This window comes from Pan paniscus, chromosome 9 (assembly GCF_029289425.2).
Source record: "Pan paniscus chromosome 9, NHGRI_mPanPan1-v2.0_pri, whole genome shotgun sequence".
Classification (NCBI taxonomy): Eukaryota; Metazoa; Chordata; class Mammalia; order Primates; family Hominidae; genus Pan; species Pan paniscus.
In genome coordinates this window covers 121113457-121131067 of record NC_073258.2, presented here as the reverse complement: position 1 = coordinate 121131067, position 17611 = coordinate 121113457, and the positions used below count along the sequence as shown (strand labels likewise).

General features: G+C 35.7%; 1 protein-coding gene across 7 annotated transcripts in view; it reads right to left on the bottom strand.

Annotated features, from left to right (window-relative positions):
* ARHGEF12 (Rho guanine nucleotide exchange factor 12) overlaps positions 1 to 17611 on the bottom strand; it is a 152743-nt gene that overhangs the window by 62407 nt on the left and 72725 nt on the right. For 4 of the 7 annotated variants that reach the window (XM_003819979.7, XM_055094994.2, XM_034933897.3 and 1 more), the window contains exons 4-6: positions 5732 to 5830; positions 4749 to 4798; positions 2184 to 2241 (exon numbers count right to left, since the gene is read on the bottom strand). In XM_003819979.7, the coding sequence (XP_003820027.1) occupies positions 2184 to 2241; positions 4749 to 4798; positions 5732 to 5830 (207 nt within the window). Of the gene's footprint in view, positions 1 to 2183; positions 2242 to 4748; positions 4799 to 5731; positions 5831 to 17146; positions 17204 to 17611 lie in introns of all 7 variants that reach the window. The other 3 variants (XM_003819978.7, XM_008973395.6, XM_008973396.4) reach the window with 1 other exon arrangement.

Sequence of the window (17611 nt, the reverse complement as noted above, 5' to 3'; positions counted from 1 at the left end):
TATATCTCACTTGCCTATGTATTTGCTTATAATAGCTTCCTAGCTTTTCCCTTCCTTTCTTTAGCTGTTTCTAAACTGCTCTGATTTGATATCACTTTTATTATATCCAGAATACACATTAGAAAGTAGGACATGCAGGAACTCTGTTACATACACCCAGGCTTTACAGATGTGATGTCAAATTTACATCTGTTTTGGATATGCAGAGGTTTTTATGCTTTACTTTAAGTTTTTAGCTATGCCCTTACTATTGGGTAAGTAATTTATTGCTAGAATCCCAGGATTTAATTTTTTAAGTAAAATTTATACTGGAATGAGCAAAAAATATAACCTAGAAAGCTAAAGAAATGTTTTTATACACCTCAATGGACATCAGGCATAAACTCATTAACATAAACCATATTTATGCAGCACATAACAATTTATAAATCACATTCTCATTAAATAAGTGGTCAAGTTTATTCAAGTATGGGGATCTAATTTTGATCACTGCACTCTTTTAAACTAAAGAACGCTGATCAAAGTGACCATTTGGAGCACTGGTACTCTGATGAAAAAGTTTAAAAAATTTCATAGTTGCTTAACATAGCAGTAAAAAGGCCAAGAAAAAAGTTAGTTTATTAAATTTCTTTTGAAGATGTCCATCCACCCAATACAGAGAAACAGAATTAAATAAAACAGTAGTGATTCTGCTTGATCACAAACAACTATCTCTTATTTCTAGTCTACTTTACTGTGGAATAATCTGATGCAGAAGATCATAAATTCTTTTTTTAATTCCTTTTTTAAAAAATTTTCATTCAGTTCAAGCAGTCTCTCTCTCTCTTTTTTTTTTTTTAAGAGATACAATAACAAATACATACGGCCCAAACCAGGCCAGAACAAAGAGAAAAAGGAGGTTATATTTTAGGTGGTGGACTCTCATGTGACTTTCTTTACTTCTGTTATAACTGTCATGCTATTTTCCATTCAGTATGTGAAGCAATTAGAAAATATAAAATCTTGGCCAGGTATAGTGGCTCGTGCCTGTAATCCCAGCGCTTTAGGAGGCTGAGACGGGTGAGCCCAGGAGTTTGACAGCAGCCTGGGGAACACAGCAAAACCCTGTCTCTACCAAAAAAACAAGACAAAACAAAAAACAAAAAACAAGGTGGGAGGATCACTTGAACCCAGAAGTTGGAGGCTGTAGTGAGCTATAATTGCACCACTGCATTCTACAAGACCCTACCCTAAAAACAAACAAACAAACAAAAAAAAACCCAAGAAAACAAAAAATCTCTCTTGGAAAGCAGGTAAGGTTAAAGGATAACAACAAAATGAAACCAAAGCCCGGGTTGGGGAAGATTCCACCTGACTCAGATTCAGATGACCCACCCCATCACCACCTGCTAGCAAAGCTCACAGGGCCACTGAACCTTCCCTTCTCCCTGTGCAGATGGGAAAACTGAGGCCCTGTGAGTGGCTGAGGCCTGGCTTCCCCATAACTCACTGCCAGCTCGAGGTTCGTGAATCCACCTTTGACCCTGCAAGTGACGGGAGGTTAGCTGCAGACTCCCACTGCTTCAAGCCTGTTTCTCCACGGAGAACTAAGTCCAAATGGGCTATTCACTCAAACCTGAAGATCACAAATTCTTAACCCTAAAGATTTCCAAGAGAAGATCGCTACTCTGGATTATATAATCATTTACTTATCTGAGGGAAAGTGATTGTGCTAGATGATTTTTAAAGTTCCATTTCAGTTCATCAGGCCATATGTCTGACTTCTCAACCTCCTTCCTCTCAGGCGACTCATGCATTTCTTTCAAATATATGTATCAAATATTACCAAGAATGACAGGAATATTATAATCAACCATATAAATGGAGTTGACAAAAGATAGCTATTAGTAAGCTAAGAGTTTTCACCTCAGATTTTCCTTCAATGCAGGGATCAGCAAACTCCAGCCAAGGGGCTAAACCAGGATCACAGACTTTTGGCAAATAAAGTTTTACTGAAGCTCAGCCACACCCATTCACTTACATATAGTCTATGGCTGCTTTCATGATACAATGACAGAGTCGGCAGTAGACTATATAGTCCACATAGCCTAAATATTTACTATTTGGCCTATTACAGGAAATTTGCTGCTCCTTACTTTAAGGGTTTCAGAAAAGAATTAAAACTAAGAATAACATTCACCTACATTTGATTAGCTTCACCACCTCCAGATGATTTGAGTGAGTCACCAGAGTTCCATTCACCTGTAAGAAAACAAAAGTAGTGTATGTCAGATACATTCTATTGAGACAATGGATAAAAGGACTTCAAGAATTATCATACATAATATAACCAATATAATATAGTAATCACATTACATTAAAATATTTATGTATTTGATTCAATATTCATTTTCACACCACGATTCTACAGGGCATATTCAGCAACAAAATGAACTTAAACATAAACCGAGGCCTTGACATACAAAACAGTACAACTTATTCACCATGACAAATGACAAAACATAACATGAAACAGATTTACAAATTGTTCACAGTGAAGGGCTCATACAAATAGAAAAGATCTCTTTGCTTTTAATTACCAAGTCATCAATTTGTCAAAATTAATAATAAAAAATAATTTTTAAAATAAGTATTTCCACAATATTCAATTTGCTTTTAGTTTTTCAACCATGATCTAATCTTCAAAAAGAAAATTAATTTTCAGACCGGCTAAATGTAGAAAATGTTATCCCGATTCTGAATTAAACCAAACAAATCAAGGCAAAACTATCAAATGTGGATTTAACATTAATCTTCTGATTAATTCTCTGATCCAAGTTATCTAAAATACAAATATATCAGTGTAAAAAACAGAAGTACAAGTATACTCATCCTGCCCCATGAGACAGTTACTGTTAGCTATGACATTTAATTTTGGAGACACTTTTCTAGTATACACACACCAAAGAGACACATAAACATTATACATTACAACTGGCTTTTTCCTGGAAAAAAAAATAAAACTTTTTTCTCACTGTACGGCAGCTATCTTTCAATAAAGATACACACTGACCTAATCCATTCTTTTCAAAAGCTGCAAATGGAATATAATTTATTTCTCTGTCCCTCAGTTTATGCACAGTTATGTAATAAAGCCAGTACAAATTTCCCTGTACACACGACTTCACATTTGTACACTTATTTCCTCAGATAAGTTCCTAAAAGCAAAATTGCTTGTCACATGTTATATACTTTCTTAAAGGCTTTTGATACATATTCACAGACTTTCATCCAAACAGGTTTTACCTAATTTATACTCACAACGAACTCATGAGAATAGTCATTTTGCCATACCCAAACTATACTAAATGTGTACTACCAATCTTTAAATTTTCTGACAGCCAAATGTATTTTTCACCTATCATTTTAATTTCTTCTTCTTTGTTATCAGTGAGGTTGGCCATATCCTCATTAATATGTTATGTATTTCAGTTACTTTAGGGAACTGCCTGATAAAATTCTTTGCCCATTTTTCTTTTAGAATATTTATTCCTTTCTTATAATTTAAAAGTGTTCTTTAAATTTAAGGATATCTGGTCTGTGATACGTTTCAGATATTTCTTCCAAATTATTTTTCATGGTATGTTTTCTTATGTAATAATTTGATTTTAAGTAATCAAATTAGTCAATTATTTAAAGAATAGTTACTGACTAACCCATTCTTTCTCTACTGATCTGAATTCAAAATCTATTTCTAGTCTCTCTGTTGTGTTCCACTGGTAGGTCTATATCTAGATTAGAGTCATATACATCTCTTCTCATACATACACATACATATAACATATTTTTTTCTTTAGTGATTCTTATATCTTTATAAAGTTCATCTGGAAGAATAATCAGATAGACATCTACCACTATAATTCTATTTGCATACAGGTCAGGTATCGCTTATCTGAAATACCTGGTACCAGAAGAAGTGTTTTGGATTTTTTTGAAGTTTGGAATATTTGTATATACATAATGATACATCTTGGGGATGAGACCCAGGTTTAGATATGAGCCTTTTATGTTTCATATATACCTTATACACATAGCCTGAAGGTAGTTTTATACATTTTAAATACTTTTGTGCATGGAACCAAGTTTTTTGTTTTGGTTTGGTTTTATTTATTGTTTTGTAAAGACAGGGTCTCACTATATTGCCCAGGTCGAAGTGCTGTGGCTATTCTCAGGTATGATCAAAGTGCACTGCAGTCTCAGCTCCTGCACTCAAGCAATCCTCCCACCTCAGCCTCCTGAGTAGCTGGGAATACAGGCTCAAGCTACTGTACCTGGTGAAACCAACTTTTGACTGTGACCCATCACATGAGGTCAGGTGTGAAATTTTCCATTCATGGTGTCATGTTGGTACTCAAAAACTTGCAGAGTTGGGAGCATTTCAGGTGTCAGATTAGAAATGTTCAACTTGTACTTTGATGAGAATTGCTTAATAACAGACTAATCTAGACAGAAATGATCTTTCCAACCCTGAATTACTCTCCTACTCAATAACATATATTCCTCCATTGTTTTCAATCCTTTTATTACGTCCTTCAGTAAAGGGTAATATTAATTTTAAAACAAATGAAATAAGTTTGTATAGTCAACAGATCTATCATACATAGTAGTATGATGCTTTTTATAAAAATCCAAGTGAAAAAAATCAGAATATGACCAATATATGTTGTTTTTTAATCCTACCGTAAATTCTATAATAGCCTTTTCCTTACCTTGATGATTCGATCACCTGTCTGTACTCCAGCCCGCATGGCTGCTCCATCTGTATGAGAAATTAATTGCTTAAAATGTGATTCATTTGCATTTACTGATCATCTTCCTGACAGAGAGACAGTATAACAAACTGGTTAAAAACATGGGCTGTCCTTTGGGAGGCCGAGGCGGGCGGATCACGAGGTCAAGAGATCGAGACCATCCTGGCCAACATGGTAAAACCCCGTCTCTACTAAAAATACAAAAATTCACTGGGTGTGGTGGCACGTGCCTGTAGTCCCAGCTGCTCGGCAGGCTGAGGCAGGAGAATCGCTTTAACCCAGGAGGCAGAGGTTGCAGTGAGCCTAGATTGTGCCACTGCACTCCAGTCTGGTGACAGAGGGAGACTCCATCTCCAAAAAAAAAAAGGCTGTAAAGTCAGACTTTACATTCAAATGCTGCTTCTACCACTCACTAGTTGTGTGACCTTGGACTGATTTGATGTTTCTTTACTCTAAGCCTCAATATCACCTATAAAATGGGGATAAAAAAATTGTCTACCTCAAAATTATAGCACCCAACATAAAGGAAGTATTCAATATATGGTAACAGCAGTAGAAAATATTATCACTGTTGTTTTGGGAAAATAAATGGTATTTCTGAAGCCATAGCTATCTCTTTAATCTGTCTTTGCCAAAATATCAGTGGTGCCATGGAAAACTGAAATTTCAGAAACTTTTGTGTGGACAATAAAGTATCATGACCAAGGAGTCACATGATTTCTAAAACTAAATAAAAACTGATTTCTTTCTAACAAGTACAAAAACAAATCAACTGGAGTAAACTCCTTCCTGTAACTATGACATGATAGACGAATCTAGCACAATAGTCCACATGACCTGCAATCTATGTAATTATTCTATTCTTGGCAATTGCCATTATTTAAGCTTTTCTATTCTTACTCTGTTTACTGAGTGATAAATTGTTTTTTAAAATGCCTTGCCTTCTTTGACAGACTGTACGAAGACTGGATTGTCTCCACTGACCGTCAGCCCAAATCCATTGTCATCTTTCTGGATGATTACGCAACGCTGAACAAGACCTGCACAAGAACCACAGTGTAAAACAAGAAGGAAGAGAAAACAGAGAAAGGAAAAGACAATAATTATGTATTAGTAATAAACTGTGTTCCATCTGGAGAAACAAAAAGTAGCACATGTAAATCCACATGGTAAAATAAGAACACTAACCACCATCAACAAAGCAAACACAAGAACACCACAGAGTCACACATACTGTTTTCTCACTGGCGGAGTATAATAGAATTGCTCCAATATTAAAAACAGCTATGGCAAACTGCAAAATATTAAGTATTAGACATGAGACAGCTAGAAGGAAAGCCCATTCACATCCATGCTATTTCTCTGTAGTAAAAAAATTCTCCCCCTGCCCCACTGCCCTGAGTTTTTGGTACCCTAATTGGTGTTTAACCCAAGAAAAATCAACCATCTCAGGACATGGGGCTAGGAGCATCTCAAGGAAAATTCTGCAGAAATCCAGTCTTACTCTCAAGAAAATATACTCAGGAAAACAGTAAAAAGAAAGGAGGTGCTTACAGAGTACCTGAAGTTATTCCCCAAAGAAGGGAAGAGAAAGGAAGAGTTCAGGGGGAAGAAAAACCCTGGCTTATAGAAAACAGAAACAGAAAAGAGAAAAAAATAGAAAAGATAAAGAATCTGTGAGCTCAACCAGTTCCTTCATCTCTTTCATATACTTACCTGATTCCTAAGGGAGAATTTGTGTTTCTTCTAAACAGCAAATGAAAACTGTCAGGGCAAGGTGAGAGAAAGAGGGCCCCAGCCAGAGGAATAGAAATGTCCTGCCAGGGTAGAACCCTGATTAGTACCCAAGGCTGTTTTATCATAGACCAGATCTGAAGATCTTGAACTCTGTGTTAGCCAGAGACAACATATATTTTCAGCTTTGCAGGATCTAAGCATTTCACTGAAGTCAATATATAAAACAGGTAAAACAACACAAAGATAATGAATAGAAAATAAAAACTTTTTCTAAAGATTTTTATACAAAAAGCCACAATCTTTTAAATATAAGTCTGATTTACCAACCAAACAATATGCTAAAGATATGTTAATAAAAAATATATATAGACTGTGTGTACAATGGCTCATAGAAAACATATACATATAACAAATTATATATATATACACACAGTGTATATACATATCTATTTTTGCTGATAATGACACATCATGAGTACATGAGCCTACTGTAGCTTAACATGAACCTTAACCCTTGAACTCATGACCTACACAAAAATTAAAGCAGATCATGGGCCTAAACATAAGCTAAAATTTCTCATAAGATAACACAAAAGGAAATCATCAAGACCTTAGGGTATTAAAAAAACAAAAAAGGAAGAAAGAAAGAAAAAGAAAACAGATAAAATACATGTAACAAAATATTTTATAACATTAAAAAAAGACCTTAGGGTGGGTTTATAAACCATAAATGAAAAAAAACCTAGGAAACTGGACAAAAATTTAAAACATTTGCTATTCTAAAGACACTGGTAAGAAAATGAAAAGGCAGGCCGGGCACGGTGGCTCACGCCTGTAATCGCAGCACTTTGGGAGGCCAAGAAGGGCGGATCATGAGGTCAGGAGATCGAGACCATCCTGGCTAACACTGTGAAACCCCGTCTCTACTACAACAAAAATTAGCCGAACGTGGTGGCGGGTGCCTATAGTCCCAGCTACTTGGGAGGCTGAGGCAGAAGAATGGCGTGAACCTGGGAGGCAGGTCCAACCTGGGAGGCGGGTCCAGCCTGGGCGACAGAGCGAGACTCTGTCACAAAAAAAAAGAAAGAAAAAGAAAAAGAAAATGAAAAGGCAAACCACAGAGAAAATATTCACAATATGGATATCTGATAAAGAATTTGTATCCAGATTATATGCAACTCTCCAGCCAATAATGGAAGACAAATGTTAAAGGGGGAAAAATACTTAAATAAACACATTACAAAGATACACCGATGGCCAATAAGCACATGTAAAGGTGCTTAACAGCTGCAGTCGTCAGGAAAATACAAATTAAAACCACAATGAGATACCACTATACACCAACTAGTCTGGCTAATCATAAAAAGTGGTAGCAAAGAGGTGGAGCAACTAGAACTCTTAGAACATTATAACATTGCTGGTGGGAATGTGCTAACATTCTGGAAAACTGTTTGGAAATTTCTTATAAAGGTAAGCATATATTTACATATCATCCATTAATTTTACTCTGAAGAGAAAGAACAATTTGTGTCCACAGAAAGACATACACGAATGTTCACAGCAGTTTTATTCATAAGAGCCCAAAACTAGAAACTCAAATGTCTATCAACGGATGAATGGATAAACAAACTGTCGTATGTCCATACAATGTATTAGGAAGGAAGAAAAGGACTACTCATACAACAAACATGGATGAATCATAAAAACATCATGGTAAGCAAAAGAAACCAGTATGTAAGAAAGTAAACACTACATGACTCCAACATAGAAAAGGAAAAACTAAACTAAAACAACAAAAAGCAGAATAGCAACTGCCTAGGGGAGAAGCAGGGAAGAGGAGTGGGAATGACTGCAAAATGAAATGAAGGAACTTTCTGCAGTGATGGAAATGTTCTGTTTCTTAAGATAATGTTTACATAAGCATGCATAGTCATTTGTCAAAATTTTCTAACCATACACTTACAATTAGTGCATCTTATTTTATGTAAATTTTACCTCAATAAAGTTGATTTTCAACATTTAAAAATGTGTTACCCCTAAATTCTAGAGACTTCTAAATACTAAATAACATATTCACCACTCTCACAAAACAATAAATTGTAATGAGGTCAGGTGATAACACATTAGAATTCAACCTTTGTTATCTGTTCAGTGTTACTTCCTTCAAGTAATTAGGACACCTATAAAATAGGATATGAATATATAAATCAAGTTTAAAAAAAGCATTCTTTATAAATTCTAGCATATAATAAATAGAATCAGAGATTCTGGCCAGGCATGGTGGCTCATGCCTGTAATCTCAGCACTTTGGTAGGCTGAGACAGGTGGATCACCTGAATGAAGTCAGGAGTGAGACCAGCCTGACCAACATGATAAAACAAAATCAGTCTGGCATGGTGGTGGGTGCCTGTAATCCCAGCTACTTGGGAGGCTGAGGCAGGAGAACTGCTTGAATCTGGGAGCTGGAGGTTGCAGTGAGCCGAGACTGCACCACTGCACTCCAGCCTAGCCTGGGCGACAGAGTGAGAGACTCCATCTCAAAAAAAAAAAAAAAAAAAAAAATTATTAGACTAAGCAGCATTTTACGGGAACCTTTTAAAATCCATGCTTGCTTTTGGAAACAAATATTTCACAACCTCCCTTATAGTTATTTGAAATTTCAAAATAAATTAGATACTGTGACTTTAGAAATCAAGGCAATTATAACACTGAATACGTTTTTTCATACTATATTCGTGCTTCTCCATTCTCCCACCTCACAAAAGCTGAAAATTAATGAATTAAAGGTTTCTAATATGGGTGACTGCAGTGCTAAGCAACCTGGGCTTCTTAAATAGACCTTTTTTCAGATGCCTGCAGAGAACAGGACACCTGTAAAACATGAGGGAAACGGGTATTTGGAGTCAAGGAGTTTGCTATGTTTGCACCCCTCACTTGAATAAAAAAATATATAAAGTAGTTAGCTTAATGTCTAACAAATATTAAGGGTTCATACACGTTAAATATTATTTTATTATGATTAAGGTGAGGTTGACCTTGGATTTTCTCCTCTATCCATGCTACTAGTACAATTATAAGTACTTTTATGTTAATAAACTCCTATCAATTAATGCAAATGATCCTTAAGAGAATCAATTCTGGCTGGGCGCATTTGGGAGGCTGAGATGGGCGGATCACGAAGTCAAGAGATCGAGACCATCCTGGCCAACATGGTGAAACCCTGTCCCTACTAAAAATACAAAAACTAGCTGTGCGTGGTGGCGCGTGCCTGTAGTCCCAGGCTACTCAGGAGGCTGAGGCAGGAGAATCGCTTGAACCCAGGAGGCAGAGGATGCAGTGAGCCGAGATCGCGCCACTGCACTCCAGCCTGGCGACAAAGACTCCATCTCAAAAAAAAAAAAGAGGATCAATTATGATTTATGTCTAAGTTTTGTTTTTTAGCAAACAAGGAAAGTAGTTTTGGATGGGTAAGGAAGACAGAAGGGAAATTTAAAAGGGCAGAGCTTCTTGTTATAGGTAGCTTTAGAAGATGAGAGACAGCTGGACGTCCTTAAGAAAAGAATCCGTCTTCTTATAAGCTTTTCCTAAATATGTATACTGAAGTTAGGTGCCCCTCTTACAGACTCCCACTGCACCCTCTGTATACTCCTACTGTATCACCCTTACTCACACTGATTTGTATTTGTTTTTATTCTTTCATTGGATTTTATGCTCCAAATGTGCAGGGGCTGTATCTTGATCACAATCTTATCTCAGAACCTTGCATGTATTCTGGGACAGAAGGAAACTTAAAAAAATTGCTTATGAATTAATGAAATTCAGACAAGTAGACAAGTCTAGAGATGAAAGGAAGCTCAGAAAGGGAGGTCATTGGAGAGAAAAAAACAGCACCATGCACAGTCAATTTTATAAATATGCCTAGAATCCTAACAGATTAATAAGAATCAAGAAAACCTATTAGTATTACTTCAGAATACAGCAAATCTGTTATCTCCAATTCATAACAGTCTCAGTCTGATAACCTTCCCTCTTAATTCTACAGCAAAAGGAGATGAGGGACAAAGAATAAAGAGGAAAAGGAAAAAGAACTATGCACACATCCTATTCAATTTTTTCTTCTCCCCAAATCCACTGTATTAGCCACATTTATTATTTTATATTTACCTGCTAATGTGAGATCGATGTACTTTAACATGTACTTTAAATCAGTAGACCAATACAAAAAGTGTTACACATACAGTCAATTCAGAATCTATAAAATTCAAATTAACAATACTATTCTGTCCTGTCTATCTGTGGTGTCTGCATAAATTTAGATCTGTGGTAATAATTAACTGAAAACGAAGCCATCCTACCATTCAAAATTCAGAAATCCAGTCCTTCAAATGCTCAAATCTATTATGTTCCCTCTCATTCAAAATCAAATGAAATGTTTTCCCTTTTTCTTCAGAGAAATATTCTATTTGTTGACCAGAAGCTGTTTTAACCTACCACAGAGGGAAAAATTCCACCCTCTGTAGAACTAAAATCACCAATACTGGCTACATTACCATATCTTTGTACTATCCTTTTTGACATACACACACAAAAATCCTACTTCTTTTGTTTGTTTTAGCAAATTTGCATTGAGCATCTGTCCATACTAGTTATTTAACACTGCAGTCCATAGGTGCTGTGAAGAACCCAAGACTACTTGGAGTTTCTGTTCTCAAAGAACATAAAATCCTGGCAGGACAATACTGAAAACAAATGCAGAAAAAAATGACAATGTTTAAGAATCAGAAAATGGTACAGAAAATAGGCCCTGTATGTTACAGAGAAAGCCAAAGATAAAAGTAGATTCATAACTCCAAAATAGCAATCTTCAAATTTCATTAATTAAAAAAAAACCCAAAAAACAGCTTTCATCATTTTTACTTTTTCTGATTTTTACAACTCATATAGTCCAAGGTTTTGTTTTGTTGCTAAATCCTTTATCATCTGGTATAAAGATTATTAATCATAACTTCCATACAAATGTATCTATCTGTGAATATGAGTTCTGTAAGGCCACCTAATTACTTTGATATGTGCTATATGTCAGCACTTTGCATAGACACAGGCAGAGTGTTCAAAAAGTAAAACCAGTGAGACTGGTTTAAAAAGTTAAACTTCCTTCAAACGTAATCCTAACAGGCAGGCACCGTGGATCACACCTGTAATCCCAACGTTTTGGGAGGCCAAGGCAAGAGGACTGGTTGAGGCCAGGAGTTTGAGCACAGCCTGGGCAACTTAGCAAGACCTCTTCTCTACAAAAAATAACAGTAATAATAAACACGTTTTTCAAAAAAACAAAAGACTTAGTCCTAGTAATACTTCTTCCGTCCCATTGTTCTTGGTGCCATATGAGTATTTCTTCACAGCTGTTTTTTAAAGTGCATATAGAGTAATGGTAAATGAGTGCATATCTCTATCATTGCACTTATCAAAATGTATTGCAATTCTTTTGTACCAGACTGTGAGCAACCAGAAAGTAGGTACAGACACTTATATCTTTGTATCTCTATGCCTTAGTATAGTGCCTGGCATGTAATGGGTGCTCACTAAATAGTTATTAAATAAATTTGAATTTTATACACGAAGGAAATTTTAAATAAACATAAACACTTTCTAATTAGAAAAAAAATCACAGCCTTGAAGACTATGCAAAGTAGAGGAACATTTCTATAAGAACGCTAATTAACCTTCTGCCCTGGCAAAATTCCAACTATAATAATTTGATTTTCCATCTACCCCAAAATAACTCCTCTAGTTACAAAACAAACTTCATTTCCTGTCTCTTAAAAATCATATTTTGCCTAGAAGCTGATAAACCTGATATCATGCTTCATCTCATCAGTGAAGTAAAGATGTTATATCAAATTTACATAAATACTATCCATTTCTTTTATTTCCTTATCATAACAAAAGACATATTTTTTCTGTTATTACAATGTGGCACTTAAAACCAACATAAAAAGATTGCTTCCTTCTTACTCAATAGATAATTACCAATGATCATATTTTGAAAGTGAAAAAAAAATGAAGTTTCATTCTATAACTGTTCCTGAAAGAAGGCCATAACTCCTATAATGAAAATAGAGTGTGGGGCATATTAATGAAAATGGAGTGTTAAACATGTAAGATAACCTGTTAAATCTTCCATATTACATTGACTTTAGTGAAAGCACATTAGTCTTTCTTCACCTTTTATTTTATTTCATGACCAAACTTCTCTAGGTTTCAGCTCTTAAGAATTAGCTTCAGGGAAGGGAGTGGAGAAGGGCCATGTGCAACCTCATAAAAACAGCTCATTTTAAACTGGTGCCAGACATACATGTTTTATGAGTAAGACCTCAGATAATCCTTTGATTAAGAAGCCTCTTGATTCTAAATGCACAGTCTTGCCAGCAAGAGGAGCCTTAAATTCCAAGTATGCTGATTTCATTCTTTCAGACCACTACCAGAAAAATGTCTCCAAGTTACATTTTCTTCTATCTTAAAGTTTTTCAGAAGGAAAGAAAGATTCAATTAGGATGAGTGAAGATCTTATTCCATCCATTTTCTCTACTAAAATACTTCCTATGTCAATCTCAACAATCATTCATTCAAAACTCACTTAATGAGTGTCTCCAATATGTTCAGCATTATGGGAGATGTAAAGATAAACATAAATATAAGTAATTAAATACAAAACAAGATGTCAACATTCAGAAACAACAAAAGTAGCTGGGCAATCCTAGGAAAAGGCAGTACTTGAATTAAGCCTTGAAAGATGAGTAGGATTCTAAGTTATAGGTGGTAATTCATTCAAGACAACAGAAATGGCATGTGCAAAGGAAGAATGCCAAAACATGTTTTGGAAAATGAAACGCTGAAGGAGAATCAGAGTAGAATAAATTGGAAACAAATTGTGGCATTATCTTAATAACTACCTGTACTTTCTTAGCAAGTGAATGACCAAATTCTTACTTTAGTAATATTAATCTGACAAGTCAAGGCAGAATACAGAACGGAGAAAAGTTAATGAATCAATGTGAAACTGAAATAAAAGTAAGTTACGAATCTATTATAATAGTCTAATAAAATGATGGACAAGGCAGTGGGGTTGAAACCAAAGACTGAAGGATGAAAAATATTGTGATGGTAGAATCAAGGGGACCTGGCAAATAGCTGACCACAGGGGACGACGGAAAATGGAGAAGTCAAATATAACTTTAAGGAAATATAAGACTAGGTGAGTGGAAAAATGACAGTGTCATTATAAGAATTAGGGAAATAAAGAGGAAGACTGATTTCCAGCTGTAGAGAACAATGATGAACTCCAGTTTGGTCACTCTGAATTTATGGGACACTTAGACTGGAGACTGGAAGAAAGATTGGGGACAGAAACTTGGGTCATGCCTACATGTATAAAACAAGAGGGAAAAAACAATCAAATAAAGAAAGACAAAATAATTACAAAGAATAAAGAACCAGGTTGATGTAATATCATAGAAACTAAAGAAAGGGCATTGGCAAACACGGAGGAAAGGCCATGTGAGACAAACAGCAAGAAGGCAGCCATCTGCAAGCCAGCAAGGGAATCTTCTGACCTGATCACACTGACATCCTGATCTTGATCTTCTAACCTCCAGAACTGTGAGAAAATAAGTTTCTATTGCTTAAATCAAGCAGTCTATGGTATTTTGTTACAGTGGCCTGAACACACTAAGACAGCTTTAAAAAGACATAACTTATTTTCTTGAACCACATACTGTTAGCAGGAATCTGTTCAGACACCATGACAGCGGTTAAGCAGCAGCTATGGTCTAACTCAGAATTCCCTTGCTGAATCTCTCATTTCCTACAGTAACCCACAAAAGTATTAATAAAATTAAGTATTATTAAAATTGTAGATCAGAAAACGCATCCATACACGTTTAATAGACTCTAACAGGTAGAAAGGGACAAATAAGGGGAAATGGAATGAATAACCAACTGACCGCACTGGGCAGAAATGTAACAAAAAAAGAAAATACAAAGCAAACACTTGGTTTCCTTTTAAGATGCACAAAGTAAATCTAGTTCACAAAGTAGCTCTAAAAATGGCTAAGAAGCCAGGTGCGGTGGCTTATGCCTTTAATCCCAGCATTTTGGGAGGCCAAGGAGGGAGGACTGCTTGAGCTCAGGAGACAGAGATCAGCCTGGGCAACATGGCGAGACTTTGTCTCTACTATTTCTTTCTTTTTTTTTTTTCCCCTGGCAAATCATTCCTTCAACAACCTCATCTCTATTAAAAAAACAAACAAACAAACAAAACAGCTGGGTGCAGTGGTGTGCACCTGTAGTCCCAGCTACTTTGGAGTCTTAGGTAGGAGGATCACTTGAGCCCAGGAGGTTGAGGCTGCAGTGAGTCATGATCCCGCCATTATACTCCATCCTGGGCCACACTGCGAGATCTTGTCTCAAAAAAAAAAAAAAAAAAAAAGCCAAGAAAGTTTAAAGTAAATAATATGTGAGTAACTAGCATTTTTGTTAAGTACTCAGCTAATGAATTTTACCCCGAGAAAGCAATGTATAATCTCTAAAGTTTGAAGTGGGCTTATAATAAGACCCTACACTAAAGCAGAATGTCACCAGTTGCTATGATTCTACTCAGTAGTTTCAAGCTTTTCTGAATCCCCAAAGAGACTTTTTCATCTATGCTAACGGTACGTAATCTAAAGACGTCTATTCACACAGGTGATAAAATATTTGTAATGTCAAAGAGATTTACGTTAGCATGCTAATTCTGTTCTAATCAACTCATCCCTCCGATGAGTGCTTTTTGAGGACTTGTGGACTCAGTTCCTTCCAAAAAAGGTATTTCAAGGGTTCTCAAAAAACAAACACACAGAGAAGCCACACCTTACTTCCCAATTACCACTTAAAATGTTTCTATCACTACCAAGCCAATGGCATGCCTGAACTAGTATTAATGTTTCTATCACTGCTAAGAAAAATATTAGTATAGTATTTCTAGTCAGAGGTTCCTAAATTGTTAGTCTTCATCCAAAGCATACAACAAGCTTCTAAATACACATCGCAGATCTAGGAAAATGGAGAGGAAGACGAAATAGAACACTGCAAAGGCTACCGAAAAAGAATAGAGCTATAAAGATAATGTTCATGTTCCTAAGGAGAGGATAAACTATAGAAAGCTCTTTATATAGAACAGAAATATAGTCTCCAGGAATTAGGTAGTTCTTACTTATCAGTAGCCAAAATACTCTGGAAGGAAGAAAAAGCGTAAACTTGATGTGTCACAAGGCACAGTATACATTTACTGCTGAACTACTGTAAAAGGTATACACAGAAAAAGCACTGGTCACAAAAACCCAAGTAAAGAACTATGTGTATATATCTAACATAGAAGAATTAACTGGTTTAGAACCAAACACTGAGCTTTCATAATACTAAAAAGTATCTGATATGGGCTCAAGTGCCAGCAGATGTGAATTATCAAATGTCTTAAAAAGGGGAGGGCAATTCCTGTATTTTTTCCTCTCCTATATATCAAGCTAGGAAACATCTATCTACACCTGGGGGAGCTTCTGCTCTATAGATTTGTGGCTCTATTAAAGATGACCTGATTTCCCTTTGAGGCCAAATTTGGAATCTTCCTAAAGAAAGAAATAATTTATCAGTCTTTCAGAAATTATTTTTAAAATCTTAGCTCCAGGTAATTCCTCTCCTATTCACTTTTCTCAAAAAACCAAAAACCAAAAAAAAAAAAAACCCAAAACAAAACCCTAATCAGACTCCAAAAGAAGGAAAGAGGGCAAATAAAACTGCAAAGGAAAAGGAAAAATAGGTATGAACTTCACAAACATGGTTATTGTATCTTTGGAAGACAGGACACAGTCTAGAAATATTAGCATTTCAATCATCTGCTGCAAAAGTTGACCACTCAGGTTAAACTTGCTCTTTGTTAAGATTATTTAAAAGGTACCATTCTGAAATTTTCCCATTCCGATTAAGCTTCAGAGAAACTTCTCAAAGGCACAAATTCTTCAAGCTATGAAGATAAAATACTTACGTATTTTTGCCATCGTGGATAAATTATACAAGAATGACTTTTCCACATGACGAGGCAATTAAAAATAGACAAACAAAAAATGAAATAAAAATTCCAAAGAACTGCTAATACGTCTAAATTACACCAGTATTATACTTAGAGGAAAAGACTTAATTCCTCAAATTCTTCATAATCCAAACTCTGCAAATGAGATGTGGGAAGAAGATGACAAGAATTCAAAGCCCATTCATGTTATTTGGAGGAACCTGACCCAAACATATTAGAGATAATCACCTTCCTACCATAAACAAGACGGGAGAAGATGGGCAATGTGGCCTACTCTTAATCTACAATGTTAGTTTCTAGCAACCTTAAGCTTCCACATCACAGCCACGTTAAAACCCCAGGCTCCCTTTCCCTGCAGTAGATCATGCCATGCACAGCAGACACAAGAAAGGCTGCAGTTATTTAAAAAGAAAGAAAGAAAGGAAAAAAAGAACAGAAAAGGAACACCATGAAGCAAGCTCCAAAGGGCAAGGCTGAATTAGCTACATTAGCTTACCATATATCTCGGATCTACTCTCCTCTGAACTAGACTTTGTCTTCTTGGAGGAGCTATCTGCACAAGAGCGGGAGAAAAGGAGAGAGATATAGAAAATATGGAGACAATGTAAGGGGAAAAATTCATGGGGAAAAAAGAATGAATCATGATCAAGTTAAATCGTGCAAACACAAAGTATGAACATAACAGATGACAGCACTTAGAATAGTCACAAACAGCACAGGTAATGACATATTTTAAAGATTTATCGAAGAAAAGACAGCGCAATAAAAATATGTTCAAACAAAACAACACATGAATAGTATACAAAATATATCACCTGATAATTGTAGAGATGACAAAAGCACTAAAAGCTATAATGATCTCATTATGAAGCATTGTATACATCTTTGCTTAAATCTGTCTTTGGAGATGGGCACAGCACAGATGTAGATACAAAATAAACCTAACAAGATTATATTTTTC